Source organism: Drosophila obscura, unplaced genomic scaffold, assembly GCF_018151105.1.
Source record: "Drosophila obscura isolate BZ-5 IFL unplaced genomic scaffold, ASM1815110v1 contig_179, whole genome shotgun sequence".
Taxonomy (NCBI): Eukaryota; Metazoa; Arthropoda; class Insecta; order Diptera; family Drosophilidae; genus Drosophila; species Drosophila obscura.
Window position 1 is genome coordinate 2,755,275 of NW_024542766.1, and position 22,864 is coordinate 2,778,138.

Below are 22,864 nucleotides of genomic sequence, written 5' to 3' on the forward strand. Positions count from 1 at the left end.
CGCTTTATGAATGATCGAATCGAAACGATGTATGGAACCTTTTGCAGTATATTTTCTTTAGTTTCTAGTTTATCAATGCAAAAGTTAAATATTTAAATTTAACTGTTACTTAATGATTGGCATATTATGCCCAAGACAAAAAAAAACAATAAAATTTGTATAAAATCTTAATCTGCAGACAGGTTACTAACCAGAGAGAGAGAACAATCTCTCTCTTTCACCTGCTCTCACCACTCACCTCTCGTTTGTGTTGTCACATAAATTCTACTTAAAGAAGTTGTTTAGCTGTGAATGGAACTCTGCTTTTAAATCTGTTGGTTAGTTACGAAGAAGAGGGCTTTGGGTTTTAAATCTAAGCTTAGACCAGCTGGCCGTTGCTGGAATGAATATCCCAGGAGTATTAACCGATTTGGAGGAACCAAATACTGGCAGAAATCAATAAATAAATCATCAATTATGCGACTTTAAATATAATATGTTTATTTTCTAATAATAGCAAAGCATAGGGTTTTACTCATAGTCTTTCTTTGCTTTCGGGGGATTAATTTGTTTTGTTACTATAATTAAGACAACGTTTTAATGCTGTATAATATATTCACATTTAAACCTTTCTTTTTAGGAATGGAAATTACAGGCACGTGTTGCTTTTAGTAAGTGATAATTAATTATATTTGAAGTCAGTTAAATATAGCTGGATTATTTATTAATATTAAAAATATGTAGATAATTAAATTAAAATCTTTAGCAGTAAAAAGAGAAGTTTAAAATTAAGATAAATTATATATAAATGACTCCTTTTTCGATCTACATATCTTCTCTATATATATACCCAAATGATGCATCAATAATCCAATATTACATACACTTCGCAGCACTCCTGAACCACTCTTCTGTGGCCGTTTAGTAGTGCTCAGATCAGACATGGTCCTAAGTCCTTGTCTGGCTCAGGGCTCTTGGCTCTTGGCAGGCTTTTATCTGGTTGTCGACGCTGTCCCCTGTCCCCTGTCCCCTGTAACGGTGTTTGGTTACACGACCAAACAGAGTCCGTCCAGTCCGTTCCCTGGCCATTACGCAGTAGCGCGACCCTATCTGAGCTCTGGGGTTACGGGTGAGTAGTGAGCAAGTAACATATTGTATTGTGTGTGTGAGCATACACATACTTATCTATCGATGGACGCGTGTCTGTTTATTAATTGAAGTATTTGTTCAGTGTGTCGTCTGTTGTCTGTTTATTTTTTCATGGTTCTTCGATGGTTGTTGTCTCAGTGTCGCGTCAACACACTTGAAATTTGAAACATTCCCTTTTGCGGTTCGACATTTACTCGTACTTGGGCTTGCTGCTTGGTCTTCCTTCTTGTGGCTGGGCCTGGGCCCTGGGCCCTTCGATCAGCGAAGTGTTGTGCTACTTGTTTGCATTAACCAATTAGCGTGTTTGTCTGTGTGTGTGTCAGAGTCCGGGTGTCTGGTCTGGCAGGTTGCGAGGGGCCAAGAGACCTTTGACATTTTTTGGTTTCATATTTGCTTTGACAGTTTCCATCCAAAACACGTCTGTCTGCGGGGGTGTGTGTGGAAATGAACAACTGTTGTTCTGCGTCAGCCATTTTGTAGACAATTTATAAATACTTTCGTGCTGGATTATCGGGGTTTTGTCAGGCCTTCAGGACAAACCTTAAATGGTTCTTTTGGCTAGAAGGAGCTACACTTTGCGGTTCAGATAAGTAATACTCAATAGATGCGTAGCTCTGATGCACACAAAATGGAATGACTAGAGCTGTGTGAAATGATTATTCTGTCATACTTTTATAGACTAATTATAGAGCCATTTATTTAGTAATTTCCAGGGCATAAATTTTCGAATCTTTTCTGGCAAATCACCTGCAAGTTTTTGTCATATTAAAACGAAGCTAAGCTTAAGCTAAAAAAGAGGTTTTCCATAGCTTGTTCGGCTTTAACCGATTAACTGGTTAGGCATTTTTCCCCCCATCATCTTTCCAGGCATTTTCTATCGCCGCTCCCCGCTGAACCAGAAATGTGTGTGAATTGGTTTTTGTGTGTTATCAAAACAAATTGCACTGCCAGCAGCAGGCACAGTAGCACAGGAGAGAAGACAGGAAATTTTATTTGGCAACCCCACCACTTAACCTGGACCCAGGACCCAGGAGCCCAAGACCCCACACCCAAGTCCATAGGCAAGCCACAACCCTCTGCTCCTTGCTCCCTGCTCCCTGCTCCCTGCTCTCTGGCTCACCTTCTCCAACTTGCCGCTGGGATGATGTCGGTTCATCCCACATAATGATGATGCGCAAGTGTCGCGTGCACCTTTTCGCCTGATTTGGTGGTTGGAGCACCAACAGCGGAAGCCATGTATTAGCCAAGTGTATATGCTGTGTGTGTGTGTGTGCGGTGTCTGTGGTTGTGGGTTGTGTGTGTGTGTGGGGGGGCGTAAGGTGTGGAAATGCCTGCAAGGAGATTGCCCATAAAAATTCCATAAAGATAGCGATTTATGTATGAAAGCAGCAATGGGGCAAAAAAAAAAAAAGGGTTGCCCCCAAGTCGATGCGTAAATTGATGTGGCTTCTGCCACAGCCACTGCCACTGCTGCCACTGCTGCCACTTCTTCTTCGTCATCTTTTGCCTCTGTGTGGGGATGCGCTGTAATGGCATTTCTCTGCGCCCGAACGAACGAAGGCACATCAGCAGCATCATCAGCATTTGTTGCTGACATTTTTGCTACTTAGGTGGAGGGGGGAGTGCGAGATTCCCTCTTATATTTTTTTATCAGTTTTTCTTGAGCATGGAATGGGGTGTGGTGCGGGGGGGGAAGTTCTTTTGTGTGGGATTTAGTGTGGAAATGATTTGCAGGTGGTTATTAATCAAATTAATGTGCTTATTGATAACACTCTACTGCTGTGGAATGCCTTGCCATAATGTTTGTCGCCTCGCTCCAACTTCGCTGGCTGTCGTTGATGTTTTGCCGCTTGCTCCCCTTGCCATCGCCCGCGCCCTCCCTCCCAGCCACTTACGAGTGGAGGAGACACACATCCCCCGTACAGGTTACACGCACATTTTACAAGCTTTTAAAAGGCGATTATCTTATCCCATCGGGCATCCCATGCTCGTACGCACAAGGAACACGAGGCTGCACTTAATAGAGAAAACCAATTCTAGAGTTACAAATTTAAATTCAAATCGAAACGAAATGAAAGCGCCGCCTCCAAAAAAAAAAAGGGGGAAAGTGTATGCAGAACGATTCCGACAACAGAGAAACAAAAATAAAAACAAAAACATTGGTAAACAAATTCCAATTCTGTTCCACTCGCTGGAAATTGAGACATCAAATTGTGGTCAGGGAGACGACATCGCGGAGATCTCGGGAGAAAACCACTTAAATCAGCTGAGCGACAAGCGGGAGATAACACACACACGAAAAAAAAATTCAAAAACCAAAAACCAAAACCCCAAATGACGTAGTCAAACCGAAATAAACCCAAAAACAAATCAAGTGCCTCGAACGACCCTGTAGGAGAACCTCTTCGAATGCATTTCCCCCACTCCCCCACCAAACACACTCATCTACGAATCGGAAGGCAGACTGATTTATTTGTAGAGACTAATTATATGAGATGTCCGTCTGTCTGTTTCGGAATTAGATGCGAAGCCGGACAAAAGGTTAAAACAAATGACGACATCAGGCCGTAACAGGCACAGACACGTTGACAGCCAAAGTGCATCTTTAATTTCTGGAGCTGGTTGTTGTAGCTGGTTTGTGGCTGCTTGTTGATGATGGTCCACGGCCCAGTGAGCAGTCTGACTCTCTGACTCCAGTTCCAGTTCTACATATATCTGTAGCTAGAGGTTACAGGTGCAGCACGCGATGCCCAATTCAAACGCCAGCGGACTGGCAAATGCAACAACTGTTGAGCAGAGTTGACAGTGCCACACAGTGACAGTGGCAGTGCCAGTGGCAGGCAGGTTGACAACTCAGTCAAGCGATTGACAGCAAGGTGGGGCTGCTGCTGTCGTTGGAAGGAAGCAGCCGTGACAGCGGCAGCAGTGCAGAGACACATGCAGATGGAGAGCTAAATGAAGTATTACCATTCAAATACAATACTTTATTTTACAGATAGACTGCAATAAGAATAACTGTCATGCCTGGAAAGCCAAAAATGGTTTTATGCTAATTTTCCAATATATGTAAACTTTAAAATTTGGTTCTTATTTCCATAGGGCAGACATTGCTTAGTAGATTATCTACACTGACAGAAAATTGGTATGTAGTAGTGCAAAGAAATAAACACATATTTAAATTAAATATTGGGTTTTTAAATACGAGAAGAGTGAAATTAAATAAAAATCACTTTGAATTAAATATAACTATATAAAAAATATTTTAATACAAATTAAATATAAATTTGAGGCACTAAACTATTTGTTTATTAAGTATGTTAATTTTAAATATAAAAATATAATTTAAAAAATTTATATATAAAAATATTTAATTTAACTTTAAAATATATTTATTTAAGGTATGAAAAATATTTATTATAGTGTCAAAAACTAATTTTGAAAATATTTTAAAATAAAATAAATATTTATATATTAGTATGTTAATTTAAATATAAAATATATTTATTTAAGGTATGAAAAATATTTATTTTATTATATAAAAATATTTATAAAAAATGTTTGGTATTCTGCCATAAATTTAAAAATATAAGTTTAGTTAAATTTAAAATTTTATGATTTTAGTTTTAAACAAATTTTGAAATAATTACCTATATTAGTGTTTTTTTCTCTTGGCTTATGAATTGTTTTCTAAAACCTTATTCATTATGCTTTTAAATACGATTCGAATTCTGAAATTATTAATATTATTAATGCCTGCACTTCCCTTGTGGACTGCATTGCGGCACGTATTCGGAAAGCAGACAGCAGACAGCAGGGCACTGGTCCCAAATCAGCAACGAGTGTGCTACGCGCCCCTGCTCAGGGCCAATAGGATAGGCATGCCCTCGGTTCAATAACTCAAGCGGGCAAACAACTTAATTAGCAAACACCAACACAGCAGCAGCACAGCAACACACGAGAGCGAGCACACACCAAGACCAGCCCCAGTCCCAACACCAAGACCAAGAATGTTGAGGGGTAATTAATTTCGAGCGCATGCCAAAGCACCAATCCAATCCAATCCAATCCTGGTTGCTGTCCACCCGCTGATTATTATGTGAGTCCCAGTCTCAGTCTCAGTCTTAGGTCTGAGGCATATTTTTTTAGCCCTCTTTTTTTTTGGTGGGTTCTCGCCTACACGACGACGGCGACGGCGACGACTCTCGTAGGGGTTTTTGGGGGCAACTCGAAGCGTTGGCGGTGCGTGCGTTTTTTGCCTAATTAATGGCGGCAATTTGTAAACGTCGCGAAATGCGCGAAAATGTATTTGCCAAATGTGAGGCAGTCGGCTGGTGCTCGAGCCGAACTTGGTAATAAGAAACTGGTATGGAATGGGTCTCCTTCGACTGCAGTTGGCTTTTTAAGGCGTTGATTGATCAGCAGCCCAAGCAGAACCAGCAGCTGATGGGGGGGCGAGGTAAGATGATGATGATGATGCGTTGCATGCTGATGAATGTTCGATGGGTGAGGATCGGTGATCGCAGATCCCCAGATCGCACATCGTTTGCCACGTAGCGTGAAAATATTTTTGTTGTGTGCAAATAATTGGCGACTGGCATACATAAACAGCACGCGAGCGCCATAATCCATAATCCATAATGTCACCAAGTGTCGATCCGTTGATCGTCCATCGTCCATCGCTGATCCGCTGATCGTCTGATCGTTGATCGCTGGGATGCCTAATAATGTTGTCTGTCGCTCGTCAGTTCAATGGCTTGTGTGTGTGACACATCAAAAAATATGAAATAAAAAGAAATAAAAAGAGAAAGAAAAAAAACCGCTGCGCCGGAGAAATGTGAATTGAAATGGATACGAATGATTTACGAGGCAATGCGCCCGAGACAATGCCAATGAATAATCTTGTAGGTGATTTTGGTATATGGAAGGGAGCACCTCCAGTGCCGCCAGTGCCGCTTGATCTTGCCCGCACTTCAGTCAGAGTCAGAGTCAGAGTCCGATATTTATGGCCCCACCATAATTGTCATAATTCTCTGTATATCCAACAAGTAGCTACTGCTGCACAGAACCGTAGAGAGGAGAGAGGATGCCACAGAGGGACACCACCAGCTGGGCTACCGTTTAAATTTTGTGATAAGGGACAACGACGCCACATGTGGCCCCCATGGGCCCAGGGATACGATACGAATCGAAGGCAAAATCTTTGCAACAAGATCGCAATTAATTCACGCGGATAAATCTTCAAGTGCTAACTACATGACAACAACAAAGTAGTTACACTTCTTTTTAACCCACACAGAAAATCACGAACTTCCACCGAGCACCGACCATCGGAGTCTTTTTTCCCTTTTTTTTCTCTCTGATTGCATTCTGCGGCTGCGCAGGAGTTGAGTCTGCAATGTTCTGCTTTACTCAGAGGAGGAGTCTGCTCCGTCTGCTGCTGCTCCGTCTGCTGTTGCTGCTGCTACTGCTCCTCCTCGTCTGGTGTCTGTTCGTTTAATTTCAATTTGTTGCCGCTGCAAAATTTATGATGGTTATTAGCAAAAGACGTGCGGCCAGCACATTCCTCATCATGATGTTGGTTTGCCTTCTTTGGGTTTCCTGTCGGCATTGCCACCAGGATCCCATGCTACCGAAAATAAAACTCCATTTTCTGCACGCCTGCGCAACAGTCTCCATGGTGTGGCATGGTTTGGCATGGCTGCAAGCGGTGGCAATGTTTACTTGCCACAGACAAATTTCATTGTAACTTGAGTAACTTGGTAGTGGAGGCTGGCAGGCTGGCAGGCTGGGAGAGGCTTGGGGCTCTTGGCTCTTGGCTCTTGCCTCTTTGGCTCTTTGGCTTTTGGTGTGGCACATGTAGTCGCCTTTGTTGCTGTGCCTGCCGTTTGTCTAGGTAATTGCGTTTATAGTTTGTCATGTTGGCTCTGCTCTCTGCTCTCTGTTACAGTTTTATTTGGAATTTGCGAGTGGTGCCTGGCGCTTGTTCGTGGCTTATCAAGATCCAACCCACCAGAGATTGATAGCGGCTCTGTGTGTGTCTTTGTGTGTGTGTTTTTTTTATCTGAAATGAATCAGAGATATGCTGTTAATTGTGACTGTGACTTATGGCGTACCTGCCACGTTTGAATCGCCTAAATCTGATGGTAAATAAATTATTTAATTAACGCTAATCAACATTTCCGAATGCCACTCACTCGGCTACGTGAAGGCACAACCAACTGGGGGATCATCGCTCATAGACATAGACGCGTCTCTCGGCTCTCGATCTCCAAATCTCCACCTCTCCAGAGTGTGACAAATTTTTGGATACAGTCGGGCGATCTTTCGGCGATGTCTCTGTGTGTGGCTGCAGACGATCGACAAATGCGCTGTTTACCTGCAGCAACACGCACGCGGCAGGAGAGAGAGATGGAGAGAACTCCATCTGAGAATCCATTAAGTTGTTAATCATATGCGAGCGCGAGTGTGGCTGGCTCCAGCTTGGAGCTTGTTGGGTATCCTTGTTGGGCTGGGTTTGGGTTTGGGTTTGGGTTGGGTATCCTTTTTCCTCGCCAACGCCACCGCTGCATGCCACAATTAATATGCGTCCAGCGATCGTAATCAATTCTGTCCGGGCCACAGCCTCATAGTCATCGTAGTCCAGGGCCCAGGGCCCTGGGCTCAGGGCTAGGCTGCTGCTGGTAACCCGAACACGTGCGGGTCATTAGTCGCAGTCACGCATTTTGAGCTCACTCCGCGCTCAGTCCGGTGTCCAAGCTGTGGATGGAGCGCCCCCACCTTCGAAACGCACCTCCACATCCATAACCATCTCCACACTCCACGCCAAGCCAAGCCACGCCACGCCACGCCACACACTCTGTGGCATGTCCGTTTCGTTCAGTTTTAGTCGGAAATGATTTTGTACGCTTCGTTCAACTTGAATTTTTAGGCCGCGAAATTTTTATGAGTAGCTGGAACTCGGAAACTCTTCCTCTTTGGCTTCAGCTGCGGCTGCGGCTTGGTCTTTGTTTGATTTACCTTAATGGGTTCTAATGAACCATGCAGCCAGCGGCCAACAGCCAGCAGCCATGCAGGCTGCTCAGTCCACACAATTATTGACTACTGATTCAGTGAAGATTCAGCGATGGAAGATCGATGCGGGCAGAGTTTTTACTTGCAAAAAATTAGGTGAAAAGCCAAAAGAAAAATGAGAAAACAATTTCTGAGCCGACTTTAACCCATTAATATGTATTATCCAAGAAATATATTCCAAACATTTAATGAGTCTGCCACAATATAATTTAGCCGCCCCAGCAGGTCACGTGTGAGGAAATAACGCAACTAAAAGCAAACCATTTAGGATCTCATGGAACCCTTTGCTAGCTGGCACGAACCATCAATGTCATATGCAGGCGACTGTTGGCAGCGGAGAAGAAAGGACTGCCTGTGGCCTGGCCTGGCATTTCCTTGCGCATTTGCACGACAACCTGGCAACCGGCCAACGTTGTGTGTTGCGGAGTGGAGCCTGCCTGCCAGCCTGCCAGCCTGCCTGCCTGCACCAGCGTTTCGGGACGAAGCTTTTAACCTTTAAGCTATGTATATGTTTTTTTTATTTCGTAGTTTTCGATTAATGGACACACTAATGCACGCATTAGACCGTCGTCTCTGGGCCCGTACCGAAAATTGTTGGCACGTGCGGCGGACAAATAGCGACAAATGTGTGTATGATGAATAAACAAATAGAGGGGGGTGGTGGAAAGTGTATATGGAATCAAGAAACATATTTATACATATATGTACATATATATATTTATTAGCCATATCTGACAACAATTTATGCGGCCATTAACAGCGGCAATACAACGTGTTTATTTCAACATTTTGAAATGCCATAAAAAAAAATATATACAAATAAATAAATAAATATTATTACACTCGAAAAATCAATCAAAAATTCAAAGCATGTCCCCCCCGTTCTGCGGCTCTGCTCTTGGACGAGTTGCAAAAAAAAAAAAAGTCCACAAACTGTTCATAAATTCAAACACCCACAAGAAATATCATTCACCCAGAGACCTAGCCGAACCAAAGCAAAGCAAAACAAACAAAAGACGGTACAACAATGAGACCATAGATCGTCTGGGTGCTCTGGCGCTGTGCGATTTTGTGTGTGGGTCTTCTCAGTGGGTCAGTGTGGGGGCCTCTGAGGAAAGTGATAGTAATTGATCGGTAAATGGAGGTTTAGATTGGAGATAATCCAAAATGGCTAAAAGGGTGGCGTTGCACTTTAAGCAAAATTAAATGTTTAATTTACTTTTTTTTAAAAAGGAAAAAAAAAAAAAACTTTTTTATTGAAAAAAGAAAAAAAAAAGATACCCAATAAGACATTTATTTATACATTAAAAAAAAATTTAATTTTTGGATAGAGCTATCGAGTGAAAAGAGAATGAAAGACAAGAAAACTCGCCCGCTAATGCTAAGCTACTCTGTGTTAAGTTTATAAACATTTTTAATATAAAAAAAAAATATATATAATACTATTAAAAATATTTTAGAATATAGCTAGCAAGTGAAAAGAGAATGAAAGAAAGAAAACTCGCCCGCTAATGCTAAGCTACTCTGTGTTTAATTTATAAACATTAAAAAAAAAAAATACCATAAGGAATATTTTAGAATATAGCTAGCGAGTGAAAAGAGAATGAAAGAGACGAAAACTCGCCCGCTAATGCTAAGCTACTCTGTGTTAAGTACTCTACTCTGCACTCCCGCTAGTGAGGGTCGGGAGTATAAAAAATGTAAATTTATTGCCACCAAAAGTTGATATATGTATATTCAACAATTGAAGAGGAAGTTCCCCCAAACCAGCGACAGGTGGCACGCAAATTTATGCCACTAATAAAAAAATGTTGAAAAAATAAATTAGCAAGCGAAATAGCGGAAACTTGTTACAAATTAACATTAGAACAAATAGACGAATATGTACAATAATTAGTAGCGCCGTGTCGGATATATTAGAGCATGTTGCATATTGTTAGCTGTGGATGGTGCGAGTACAGGCCTGACCCCAGACCCAGGCCCAAACCAGAAGCTCTGAGTATGAAATAAAAATCGGCTGGAATGAATATTTTGAATGCATTTGCCGCACTTACACGGCAGCAGCAGCAGCAGGTGGCACTCCACGCGTTGTAAACAATTTTTGATGATTACAAAAAAGATATTTTTGGACAGACATCTGCAGCGTGTACAGAGGGTGTGCGGGTGCGGGTGTGGGGTGTGTCTGTGTTTAAACAGCTTTCCACTTCGATTATTCATTTATTTACACTACGCTGTGAGTCTTTTTCTTTGACGATCTAGGAAGGAGAGCTACACGGCAAAACAGAAGCTGAAGTTGCCGAATCAGAAGGTGTTATACAATAACTCATAAATAACAGCAACAAGGGACAGGGGGAGGGCTGGCTCATTAACAGACAGCGAGAGACAGAGGGAGAGACAGAGAGAGATAAGGGAAATGCCAGAGAAAGTCATGCAGAACTTCCGTTTTTGTTCAGCAGGCGGGGGGGGATAGTGGAGAGGGGAGTTGGACATAATTACACGACTTCATGCAAGCTCCATTTGAGTTTCCGTTTTGGGTTGAAGCAAATGCAACAAACCCGCTGTACGCTGCTGCCCGAAAATTGCATTATTAATTGCTTGGGCTTTGATTTATCTAAGAAGCAGTTGGCCAACAACAACAACAGACAATCCAACCCCTATGCAGCCATGGCGGGGAGGGGGCGGTGTGGATTGGGGGGAGCAACCCTTGTGGGAGAGTCCCTCTACAATGTTTAATTGTGGAAATGAGAAATATGCGGAAGCGTTGACGATTCCGCTCCAGCGTCTGCTGCACTTGTCGCATCACTTGATGGGCACAGCCCCAGGTCCCACCCCACCCCACCATCATGGCCCCCCTCGTTAGACCATGGCACATGTCAGCGGCATTGTGCCCTGCCGGTGCCCTGTGCCCTGTACCCTGTCTGCGTCTAGCCATCAGCATCTGTAGCTGTCTGTTCCACTCCCACATGTTGTCTAGGCACTTGCCTCTGCTCACACACACACACACACTAAATGACACAAAAATATGGGCTTAACCGGAAACGGATGTATTATCTGCGCTAACTGCGCTGCCACACACACACACACACACAACATTCAGTCAGCCAGTGCCGGGGCTGGGTCCGCTCTCTGTCGGTTCTCGGCGCTGCTGCTGGGGCTGGCTGGGGCTGTGGCTCGAGCTCGGGTCGTGGAACTAATAGAATATTATAAATCGTACACCAAAAGCACGTAGAATGAGACAACCTGTATGTCTGTCTGTCTGTCTGTCTGTCTGTCTGTCTTCTCCACTGACCCACGGATGACAGTGGGATGCCATGCCCCTACCACTCCTCCTACTCCTCCTCTTCCTCGGGCTTTTCTGTTCTCGTTCTCGTTACGCTTCTGTAAGCTTTTTGGCTTGTGCTTTTTGCGGCATGCAAAATTCCCAAATAGAGTTAGGGCGCTGCCTGCCTGCCTGCCTGCCTGCCTGTCAGCGGATGGATGAATGTTGTGGAGAGGCGAGTGGCGTGAGGCGAGAGGCGAGGCGGTCACTGCCGTTAGTTTTTGTTGCATGTGGGACATCTGTGTGTGTGCGGCCCGTGCCTCTGCTCCAGTGCATTCGGTTGCATGTCGTTGTCAGGCACTTGCCAACGCTTTCACTTTCGGGGCGGCGGCACTTTTTTGTTTTTGTTCTATTGTAAAAATGCTCTAAGAATATTATTGCTGATATTTTGACTGCCAGCTGGGAGCTGCAGCTATGAGAAAAGTGACGTAACGAGCAACTATCAGATGGGTCCACATATTGGCAGAATATGGAGTGCATCAATGTGCCATATCTTCAGAGAAGTGAACATTAAATAGTAAATATTTTAGGCAAACATTATCGCGTCTCTAAGCGGCAGGTTTTCATAGAAAAAAACACTGAAAAATGGACATGCCCCCAAAGGAAATAATTAATAAAAAGGGGCATCAAAAATACACAGAATTTTGCAAGTACAATGACCCGAAGCAGCAGCTAGTACACATTCTGTACAGTGTAGAGTGTATCCCTATATTCAGGGCTCAAGGAGATCAATAATCCAATCAAGACCAATCAGGAGAAGTGGCAGGCTGAAACGTTAACAATTTGATTGGCAACTCAAGGGGTTACCATCGGCTACATATATGGATAGTAGCCATATATCTATTGCATTCAGAGGACAGCTGCCAGACGAGAGAACATTTGCATGTCTTTAGCGCTGGCATCCGGGGGATAAGCAGCAGCGTAGCCAGCTGATTGAGATTGAGTCATTCGGTGAACAATGCCAGGCAATCGGGATCGTTGTGATCGAGGCCGCAGATGCGGCTCCTAAATGTATCTCAGAGATGCCTCTTTTTTTGTTTTGTTTTTTCCTCTGCTCTATGCTTGTATCCTTTGCGTGTCACTCAAGCGATCAGGCCAAACAACAACAAACAATGTCAGCGAAGGGGTAAAGGGAACGCAAAGGAAAGGAGTAAGGAGCAGCAGCAGCAGCAACAGCATCCTTTGTGGCTTCCGTTATTCTGTTGGCTTTGATCGCAGCCTCGCAGCCTCGCAGCCCAGCTACTTAGCATTTTCCGTTTTTCCATGCCCTCCCCTCCTCTTTTGTGCGCTGCCTCGATTTTTGCATGCCTCGATGGGTTTTCCGCCCGTACGGACAATGGGGCTTAGCTTTACGGAAAATTTATGTGTGTTCGGGTGTGTGTGTGTGTGGTTCAATATTTATGCTCTAAGCTGGCAAGCAGCGGGAAAAGTTAAGAGATCGGAGATTGATTATATCTTTTACAGGCATTTTATATCTGCTGCAAATATTTTACACGGAGTTCGAAATTACTTTTGATATTACACAAAAGATCTAGAACTTATTTGTATTACTACTTATTACATTCATTTATTCATTCATTTGTTTATTTTTTTTTTTCTATTATTTATTATTTGTTTATTTATTTTTTCTATTCTCTATTTTTTTTTTGATTTATTATTTATTTATTTATTTTTCTATTATTTATTTTTTTATTATTCATTAGTTTATTATTTATTTATTTTTTTTTGTTTTTATTTTAATTTGTTTGTTTTTTTTTTTTTATTTCTTTTTCTATTGTTTTATTTATTTATGTATTATTCTATTATTAATTTATTTACTATTTATTAACCCGTTTTTAAGCCGTTTTTTTTATTATTATTTCTTTGAATGAATATTTATTATATTTTTACATTTTTAGTGCCATTTTCCGCTACTTTTAAGCACGAAATAATGTCAAGATCGCCCTCACTCTGATGTTTCGTAAACCTTAAGCTTAAAATGTAACTTGTGATTGGGTTTTCCATTTTATTACTATATATTTGAACAGCCTTAAGTGCAAATTAGCATTAGATATTTCAAGCGCCGATAACATGCAAATGTATCCATCGGATGCATTTATTTAAACCATTTTAGTGTCGCATTTTCAATGAAATGAAACCTGATATTGATTAAAGATCGCCTTCGTTTGCATGGGATTTTCTAGTGATATCAAAACCTGGCTCATTCCGTTTGGATAACGTCTCGGATGAAGGGACTCTGCTTTGAGTGTCAAAATTTTGTGTGTGTTTTTTTTTTTTGTGACACCCTCACCCCCAACGAAAATGCGTCGATCCATTCCGAGACGCTACGGGGTGGCACTGAAGCCTGGCCTCCACCAACTGCATCACTTTCCACAGCCAGCGGCACAGCCGCAGCAGAGCTTACTGAATCGGCGCCAGACGGAGCGGAGCCCGAGGAGCAACCAGCCACAGGCCCTGGCCAACAGGCAGGCGCCGGCCAACAATGAGCCAGCAATGGTGCAAGATGAGCCAGAGAAGGTGGAAAAGTTTATGCGACGTTGCTACATGGCGGCTGGAATGTTTGTGTTCGTCGCCTGCTGGCACTGGATGATCATCTCGGAGACCCTCAAGCCGAATGTGGCCTATATACTGGCCGGATTTCTGTGCCTGCTGTTGGCCTTCCTCACGCTCATTGTGCTCAACACTTGTGTGCGCTTGCGCCGGAACTGTTGGTTCAATTGGATTGTGGCCTGGCTGTTCGTGGAGCTCACCGCCATGGGTGTGGGTCTGGTGCTGGTGGAGCGCACCCTGATGACCGTTTGCCTGGCGCTCATCGTCTGCCTGACGCTGCTCTTTCTCTGCTACTCGCTGGGCACCTGGCTGCCCATGTTCCTGCTGCCCGGAGAGATCTCCATGTGCATGTGCCTGATACTCTTCACAGTGGCCAGTATTATTGTGATATCGCTGTATATAGCCACCGATAATCCCATATATCACACCATATACTTTTCGCTGCTGTGCGCAATATTGGTGCCCGCCAGCGTCTATCATGCAGAGGTTGTGCACGGCAGACGCTTCTATCTGCCGCCCCATGAGTTTGTCTACTGTGCCATTACGGTCTATGTGCATGCCCTGATGTTCTTTGTGTCCATTTACTATCTGATGTGGATACACGCCGATTGATGCGGAAATAAACCAAAAAAAGCCCAGAGGAGGATTCTATTTCTATTATTGGATGTCTCAGCTGTAGCAGTCTCAGTTTGAATTGTCATTGACAGAGCTGAAGCCTTCAAACTGTATTCAAATGTCCGCAGAGCTAGATGAGGATAGACGTTCTTCACCTTCGGCACGTTCGGCACGTTCGACACGTTCGGGACGTTCGCAGAGGCACCGGCGCAGCTCCAATCGCAGTGAGGAGGACGACGCCCTCACCAAATTCATTGCGAATCTCTACAACTACGGCATACCCATGATAGCCGTCTCCGTGCTCATTTGGATTGTGATGGCCAGCTCCGACGGCAAGTATATCTACAAGTATATGCCGTTCCCCAACTACATACTCGTCGTCATCGTTTTCCTCGTGATGGTGCTGCTCCACTGTGTGCCCATGATCGCCCAGGTGACGCTCTGCAACTGGATGTTGGCCCTGGTTGTGTGGCTCTGCACCACACTGGCCGTCTGTTGTGTGCTGCATCATTTTAGCGTTTTGACGCTGCTGCTGCTGCTCGCCTTGTCCGTGCTGCTGGTGCTGTTGCTGAACTTTTCGGGCGCCAAGTGTCCGGTTGAGTTCCTGCCCGGCGGTGTTGTCTCCAGTGGCTTTATGATGGCCATGACCCTGGCCCTGATCGTACTCGGCAGCGTACAGCTCTCCACCGGCAGCATAAAAGTGCTGGATGCCTTTGTCAGTGTTCTGTTCATTATGCTGATTGTGGCCATACCCATACAGGCGCAGTTCTGTCACGGCCGAGTGGAGTACTTTCAGGTGGTGCCACGCGTCCATCAGATGGTCAGCATTCTGACGCTCTACCTCACATCCGTCATGTTATTCTGCTGCCTGTGCTACTTTACGATGGCAACGGATCGCCATGACGGTGTGCCAATTGAAGCGACAACGGAGCTTTCTCTAAGTGAATGAGATGATAGCCATTCGGAGCAGAATACGGCTGAATATCCTGTTTAATCCCCGAATTGGCCTGACTCTGAAGGAGTGCAAGCCCCGCGACTGGGTTCGCTGTGACTGAATAAATCGATACCGTTCCGATTTACATTCCCTTCTTTAGTATTTCTTTACATCCAGGCCGTCGAGCACTTTATTGTCAACACCAAATTCAGAGTTCAACAACATTTAGAGTCGATAAAGAAGCAGCAGCAGCAGTAGCAACAGAATGCTAAATATAAATCAAAATCAAAATGAATATCGCTATCAAATCGGCAGACGAGATGGCCCGCAAGACGGTGATGTTGTCATTGTCATCGACAAGTCTGTTATGAAAAAGTTTCGGCGTCAAGTGTACTTCTTAGCCGCCATCTTTTGTCTGGTGTCGGTGATACCCTGGGCCATTGGATGTGCCTTGGAATTTAGGATAGTCGATACGTGGAGAGTGCCTGCTTATGTTTGGCTATTTATGGCCCTCATGTGCCAGATGATATTGTCCTGCTTTCCACAGACGCGTTTTTCTGCTCCCTGCAACTGGATACTGGTGCTCTCCATGGTGATCTGCATGACTCTATTTGGCTGTCACTTCCTGTTCCTTCTGAACGTTGAGACGTTTCTGGTTGCGGTTCTAATTGCCAGTGTACTGCTGGTAGTTCTGCATCTCTGTGGGGCCTATTGCCCGCAGGTGGTGCTGCCCAATTCCCTGTGCACGGCCTGTGTCCTGCTGCTGTGCATCCTCACACTCATTGTGCACGGCATACTGCTGCTCGTCCTGAATGATCCCATTTATGGACTTGTGTTTTGCATAGTTTTATTCGTGCTGGTGCTCCTGATGATACCCTTTAATTCGCAGTACATCAACGGACGTCTGAAGTTCCCGCCCATTGGCGAGGCTCTGGTCTGCTCGCTGAGCATCTACATACACTTTATCATAATGGTTATCAGCATGTGCGCCTTTTCATATTACTATGACTTCTACAATGGATAAGAGAGAGAGAGAGAGAGAGAGAGATCAGAGAGGTCATGAAATAAATCTCAAAATAGCCCCAACAATAAAAAGGTATACCGAGAACTATGGACAAGAGAGCTACAGAGGTGTATGGGATGCCGCCCGACACGCTGATCACCTACACCAGTCGCATCTACAAGCTGGGCTTTCTCTTCGCCGGGATTGGCCTGGTCCAATGGATCATTCTGGCAGCAATTAATTTTCACATGGACAAGCTGACCGCAGATCGCTATGGCTGGTGGCTGTCGTGCACCTTCTTTGCCATTGCCACTCTGGCCTGGACGGATGTGGGACGGAAATTTCCCTTTAATATTGCCCTTACGGTTTGCATCGTTGAGAGCTCCACATGGTACATAGCCATTGAGCGGTCGTTCATTCAGAATCATTTGGCGGACTTCTATGCCTTGGTCATTGTTCTTGCCGTCGTGTTGTGCTCCATCTTTTGGGGGGCCTACTTTCCCATGTATGTTGTGCCTGGCGATCTGTTGCTCAGCGTTTTGGTGGCCATGGCCAATATAATGCTGATTCTATTCTTTTTCAATGCCTACATCACGGGTGCCGCTTCCGTAGAGACAGCCGTACGTAACTACTTTGCCCTGTTTGCCATTTCGATGATTACTTACACGGCCACCATTGTGCACGGTCGCCAGTTCAATGTGCCCAAGAACGAGTATCTCTTCCTGAGTGTCATCATCTTCTTCTGCTATATGATACTGCATGAGCGAGTCCTGGCCTTGTCGGCTGAGTACTCCAACGACCTTGAATGTACCTTTCTGTTCAATCAAACGACGTATATCAGGATATTTTAGTTTATTCAAATAAGATTGATTTTTTAACTCAAAAAATATTTAATAAATACATAAAAATACCTGTGTGATTACATAAATTTATAATATAAAAAAATAGCAGTTTAAATCTAAATATAATAAATTAAGCTTAAGCTCTGATCCATGAATTACATTAAATATTTATATTTATATTTATTTATATTTATATTTTACCGTATAAATTTCCCATAAGCGAATGGACACGAACATAAAAAAGGACCATTTCGGGTTATGCTTGAAAGTGTGAAATTGTTTTTATATTTGTTTACAATGACGTGAATTTTTTTAATTTAATTTATTTTATTATTTTATATTTTATTTTTTTTTATTATTATATTTTATATATGTATTTTTATATATATGTATATGTATATATATATTATATTTGAAATTATGAAATCGGTTTTTTATTTGTTTACAATAACGGGAATTTTTTAATTTAATTAAATTAATTTTTTTATTAAATATATTTTATATTTTTTTTTTATTATTATTTTACAGATGCAATTTGATGCAGTGGAAGCACTATCCACCGCAAATGTAGATCGATGGTAAGTTCGTATAAGAAATATTATATTTTATGTTGATTTTAAATTTTAATTTAAAATTGTTTCGATAGGAGCATACTTGATATATTTTTGAATATGGAAGTGCTTCTCATTAACCTAATGATTAATGGATGCATTTTTGATTTGTGTGGAGGTAGAGTCAATAGGGATGGGTCAATATATTTATTTTCTCATTATACGGAAACCGTTCCCTAAAAAGTAGCACAGAAACATCCTGCCCATTGGGATTGATCTACAAGAAACAGATTAACTTTCCATTTTGCCTGGCACGTTTCCACAGATGAATTTCGAATTGTTTTTTGTTGGTGAATTTACCCAGCCGAGAGTATATTTGTAAATCTTATTATTGTTTGATTTTGTAGGAAATTTCTTACCCATTGTCTTGTGCACTCGAACGGAGTTTTGTGGCATGCGCCGCCCGCCCGGTGTCAGAGACAATGGTGGGGGAAGTGTCGCAAAGTGATATAAATAAATAAGCGAATGAATTGTCAGCGCAACGTGTGGGCTGGCCCTTTGTGTTTGGGGCGAACAGCTGATGCAGCAGCAGTTCAGTGCAACAATTTACGAAGTACCGAGCTAGGTAAACAGTCAATATTTTCGGTAAACGCCGACCAGGAGGCCCTATTATGTAAATTAATTTTACTATTTGCTTAGATGAACTGAAAACCGGTAGACCATAATTACAATAAATTTGGTAATAATTTTTGTTTAATGTGTAAATATGGGCTGCCCCTATTTACCATATTTCGCATGTATATTTAGTCATTGAGGGCAGATCAGAGGCCCTCAAAAAGAGGCCCTAAGATCTGTGATCAGAAGAGTGTCCCCTTTCGATGACCATCCCTGCTGGGATCGATTTAAACTGGATTAAGAATACTCCTAGAGGGGGAAAAGAAAAGTAACTAAAACATAAAATTTACATAAAGTATCCTTTACCACTCTCCTGGCTTTGGCATGGCCCTCTGATAAGCCGCCGTAACTGAAGGCCCTGCGAAGTGCCTCTTCTCTCGGCAAACAGGATTATGGATGGAGTAAGGAACTGAGCAGTGAGCACTGAGGACTGGACTGTCCAGGAGCGAACAAAGCGGCAGCTGTGGCAGACAAAGGATCGGTGAGGCGCTACAACAATACGCTGCGCTGCTATGTGCTATCCACTTAAGGTCCAAGCGGGGCGAAAGGAAACTCGTTATGAGTCACACAAATCTCAGACTACGTACGCCTTTTGGCAGAGAGGGTCTACGATCTATCTTTCTTGAGATACCAAGCCACCACCCCAACATTAACATTGAAACGCAATCCAACAACCCCTTCTGCTGGTCAGTCGCGAAAACAATCAGCGGCCATAAATGTTGATTATAACGATGACGAGTCCAAGAAGGAGGAGAGATGATGATGAGTCCTACACCACCACCATCATTATCATCATCATTATTATCATCATCGTGCTCACTATCATCATCTCTGGCAGCATTAGCCAGCCAGCCAGCTTCTTTTTTTTTTTTTGTTATCAAAGCATCTGGACCGTGAGCTACTTACCTTTCTAAATCTAAAACGAAAATCGTGGGAATCGTGGGAAATTTACACAGAAACGCATATCGAATGCAATTAAATTGTTCGCGCGGGGAGGACTCGCCGACTCGCTGGCTCGCTGGCTATCGCGGTGGTTACTCATTTTGCCGCCCTTCGGGGGGGGTTGCTGTTGCTGTTGCGACGTTTTCCAATGCCACGTTTTTCACCCCCAAAATATAAAAACGGGCATAAAACGGTGGAAAATGGTATGTAGAAAAATTCCGCTTGTTGCGTGGTCAGCTTTGTGATTTACCTTTCCGGTGACAAAATGCGGAAGTATCTGAAAATCGAAACGCCTAGAGGAGGAGGGTGGCCCAACCAACAGTCTGCTAACGACTTTTTGGTAGGCGGTAAGAGGTAGGAGGTAGGCTTTACGGGGGCTACGAAGTGCGTAACGTGGGAAACTTGTGCCTCAACATCAACTGGTAGCAGCATTTGCTTAATTAAATGCAACAAAATGTGGCAGCAACAGCAGCAGCAGCAGCAGTTTGATTTCTCTCCAGATTAAACGAAAAAAAAAAAACCCCCAGAGGGTGGTGGAATTTTGACATAATTTTCCTAATGGCAGGAACAAATTCTGAGCTGGTTTTTTTTCGATTAGATTTAAGCATAACAAAATTCTTTGGGTATTTCAATTTAATTTCGTGCATGTGCCCTCAGAATATTTATTCATTCACTCATTCATTGAGCCTTTAAAGCTGCATTCAAGACATTCCTTAAGGCCATTATTCAACTCAGTTTTGGTTCTCTTTCGCCAGTTGCATTCATCTTGAGATCTCCATTCCATTGCGGTTGGTTTTCAGTTTGGTTCCTTGGCTTAATGCGAAATAATTACAACTTGTTCGCACATCATTCAGCGCGGAGCTAAGAAAAAAAACAGCAAAAAAATATTCACAAAGTATCTGTCAGCGGTCCCCTTCATTTGTTTGCCCAATGACGAATGTGAACCGCGCCGTTGACGATGTCGATGATGATGATGATGAAAACTTGAAAACGACACTTGCCTTATTTACTTTTTGTGCAAAAAAAAAACAAATAAAAAAAAAAAAACAGTCTTGTGGGCGCGTCGGTAAAATTTCAAAGTCGGCATCATTAACACCCCAAGCGCGCCATTTTGGTTACGATGTCGATGTCGATGAGTGCTGATGGTGTTGATGGTGATTGATGTAACCAACGAGCGGCAGAGAGAGCAGAGACCAGGCGATACTTGGGGCTCCAACTCGATCCGTTGAGTGAGTGTACCAAATTGGTAGCCCAGAGGCAGCCCAACCTCAACCCCGTGCCCAAGGGCTCTCTCTCTCCTCTCGCTCTCCCTCTCTGTGTATTTGTTGTTTTAGTAGTCTAGTAGTCATGGCCTGCTCTTCTGACAGTCAGTCCCCTTGGTCTATGCTAATTTGTTATTTTAAGCATGTTTGTTTGCCCAGCCGTACCCCGTACCTCCTCTCTCCCTCTGTGTGTGTGCCCTCTAGCGAACAGACTCTCGATAGAAAATATTGACAAATGCGACACGAGAGAATGGCAGTCAGGAAAACTCTGTCCTGGAGGCACCTGAGGCGAAAATGTGCCCTGAAATAATAGCAAACAAGCAAACCAATTAAAGCAAAAGATACAATTTGAATTCGTAATGAATTTTACCTAACATATCCTTGAGTAAATTAATTTGAAAATAATTTGTAAGAATTTACCCAAAAAAAAAAAAGAAAAAAAAAAAAGGAAAAGAGAAAAGAGGGTCAGGGATAGAGTTACCAGCCCAGCGCAGCCATCCCGTTTATAGCCCTTCGAAAGCCTTTTGAACTGCATGTAAACTTTAACCAGTGCTCTTCAATAACCTCATTAACCCACTCTGGAAAGTCAGTCGGGGTCTGAGTTTGGGTCTGGGCAGTCTGGGACTTTGACAAGCATAATCTGGTTATAACCAGACACCCCCCAGAGCGGAATCACCCAAAAATGCAGCTAAGCAAAGATAACAAGTTCTAACCCCCAAGTAAACTATAACTCAACGAACTAATTATGAACTCGAGAGACAAAGGTGGTTGAGTTGAGTCCCAAAACCAAATGCCAATTGCACATTGACTTCATCACTCGGCCCAGGCCCAAGCCCAGGCACAGGCCCCTAATAATCCAGTCTGAAACCAGACTAGAACCCAAGGAGCACTGAGGCTTCAAATATTCAATTACCACAAATTTGTCGGCACAGCATAAATGCAATAATTAAGAATCAAGTTGCCACAAGAACTGAGACTGGACCAGGCCCAGGCCCAGGAACAACCCAGAGCCAGAGCCAGAGCCAGACCCGACCAGATAAATGCTGAATTACCGCACTGCCGGGGTAAACCGACCCTCAAAAAGATACAGATACGAATGCGAAGTGTACGAGTGTATGCCTGCATTGGCATTGCCATTGCCATTGGGGTGTCCACAACTTCCGTTTTGGAAGTCACATGTACACACGAGCATGTAACTTATTTTCTTGTTACGCTTGAGAAATTTTTACAGTTGACATTGAGACGAGCGACAGTAACAGTAACAGAAAACTCGAAAACTAACCCAAATAGGTTTCGGAAGCTGCGGTCGACCGAACCCCTTGGAAATCCCAACAGCCCAGGGAGTACGGTAGGGTAGGGAGGGAAAGGTAACAGGCAGACGCCGCCGCCCCTTCTGGCTCTCTCTCTCTACTTATGCGGCAGTAACTTCTTTCGATGCCTCGACTTGGGACTTTTGTTTTAGTCGCTGAGGCATTTAAATGTGTTTCCAATTTGTATCCCATATCCTTATCACTGCGTCCTGCCCCTGGCCCTGGCCCCTGGCCGCTGCCACCGCTGGAGTGGCGGCACTCGTGAGAGAATTTCCAACCGCAGTCCCAATCCGAGTCGAGCCGACCCGACCCGCTCGACTGCCTTCTGGCCCCGACGAACGCGACATCCTTTTGAAGGCGAATGCGACACCACCTCAGCGGGCGCACTCTGGCCGTCCCCTCCCCTTGGCTGTACGGTTCGGGGTTTTTGTGGATTTTAATTATGGGTGACAATGGTTACGGCATTGATTTTCGATATTTGAGATCATTCGCTGCGGTTAGTTAACGCTCTTTAGCGCTGAAAGTGAGACAACCGCCGTGCACAATGCTGACTGACTGACTGACTCTCGCATATGGAATTACGCGAGGAATGAGGAACGAAGAGGAGGAGCACTTGAGAGGAGAGTCCAGGCGGCACTGGGATCTGATTTGCATGACACTCG

At 43.6% G+C, this 22,864-nt stretch overlaps 4 protein-coding genes across 5 annotated transcripts; all 4 read left to right on the top strand.

Moving 5' to 3' along the window:
• Positions 1-13,714: 13,714 nt before the first annotated feature.
• LOC111081597 lies at positions 13,715-14,794 on the top strand. Its single transcript, XM_022377701.2, has one exon. The coding sequence runs from the start codon at positions 13,820-13,822 to the stop codon at positions 14,678-14,680; it is 861 nt and encodes a 286-aa protein (XP_022233393.1). The 5' UTR covers positions 13,715-13,819; the 3' UTR covers positions 14,681-14,794.
• A 7-nt stretch (positions 14,795-14,801) lies between these two features.
• LOC111081598 lies at positions 14,802-15,795 on the top strand. The gene has a single exon (XM_022377703.2). The coding sequence runs from the start codon at positions 14,802-14,804 to the stop codon at positions 15,630-15,632; it is 831 nt and encodes a 276-aa protein (XP_022233395.2). The 3' UTR covers positions 15,633-15,795.
• A 79-nt stretch (positions 15,796-15,874) lies between these two features.
• LOC111081599 lies at positions 15,875-16,738 on the top strand. 2 transcript variants are annotated; one of them, XM_022377705.2, is made up of 2 exons: positions 16,041-16,091; positions 16,165-16,738. In XM_022377705.2, exon 2 carries the CDS (start codon positions 16,207-16,209, stop codon positions 16,639-16,641), a length of 435 nt encoding a protein of 144 aa, XP_022233397.2. In that variant the 5' UTR covers positions 16,041-16,091; positions 16,165-16,206; the 3' UTR covers positions 16,642-16,738. The 2 variants fall into 2 exon arrangements, with proteins under 2 accessions (XP_022233396.2, XP_022233397.2); XM_022377704.2 differs by having other exon boundaries at positions 15,875-16,738.
• On the top strand, positions 16,637-17,508 carry LOC111071997. The gene has a single exon (XM_022363574.2). It carries the CDS (start codon positions 16,728-16,730, stop codon positions 17,469-17,471), a length of 744 nt encoding a protein of 247 aa, XP_022219266.2. The 5' UTR covers positions 16,637-16,727; the 3' UTR covers positions 17,472-17,508.
• The last annotated feature ends 5,356 nt before the right edge of the window (positions 17,509-22,864 follow it).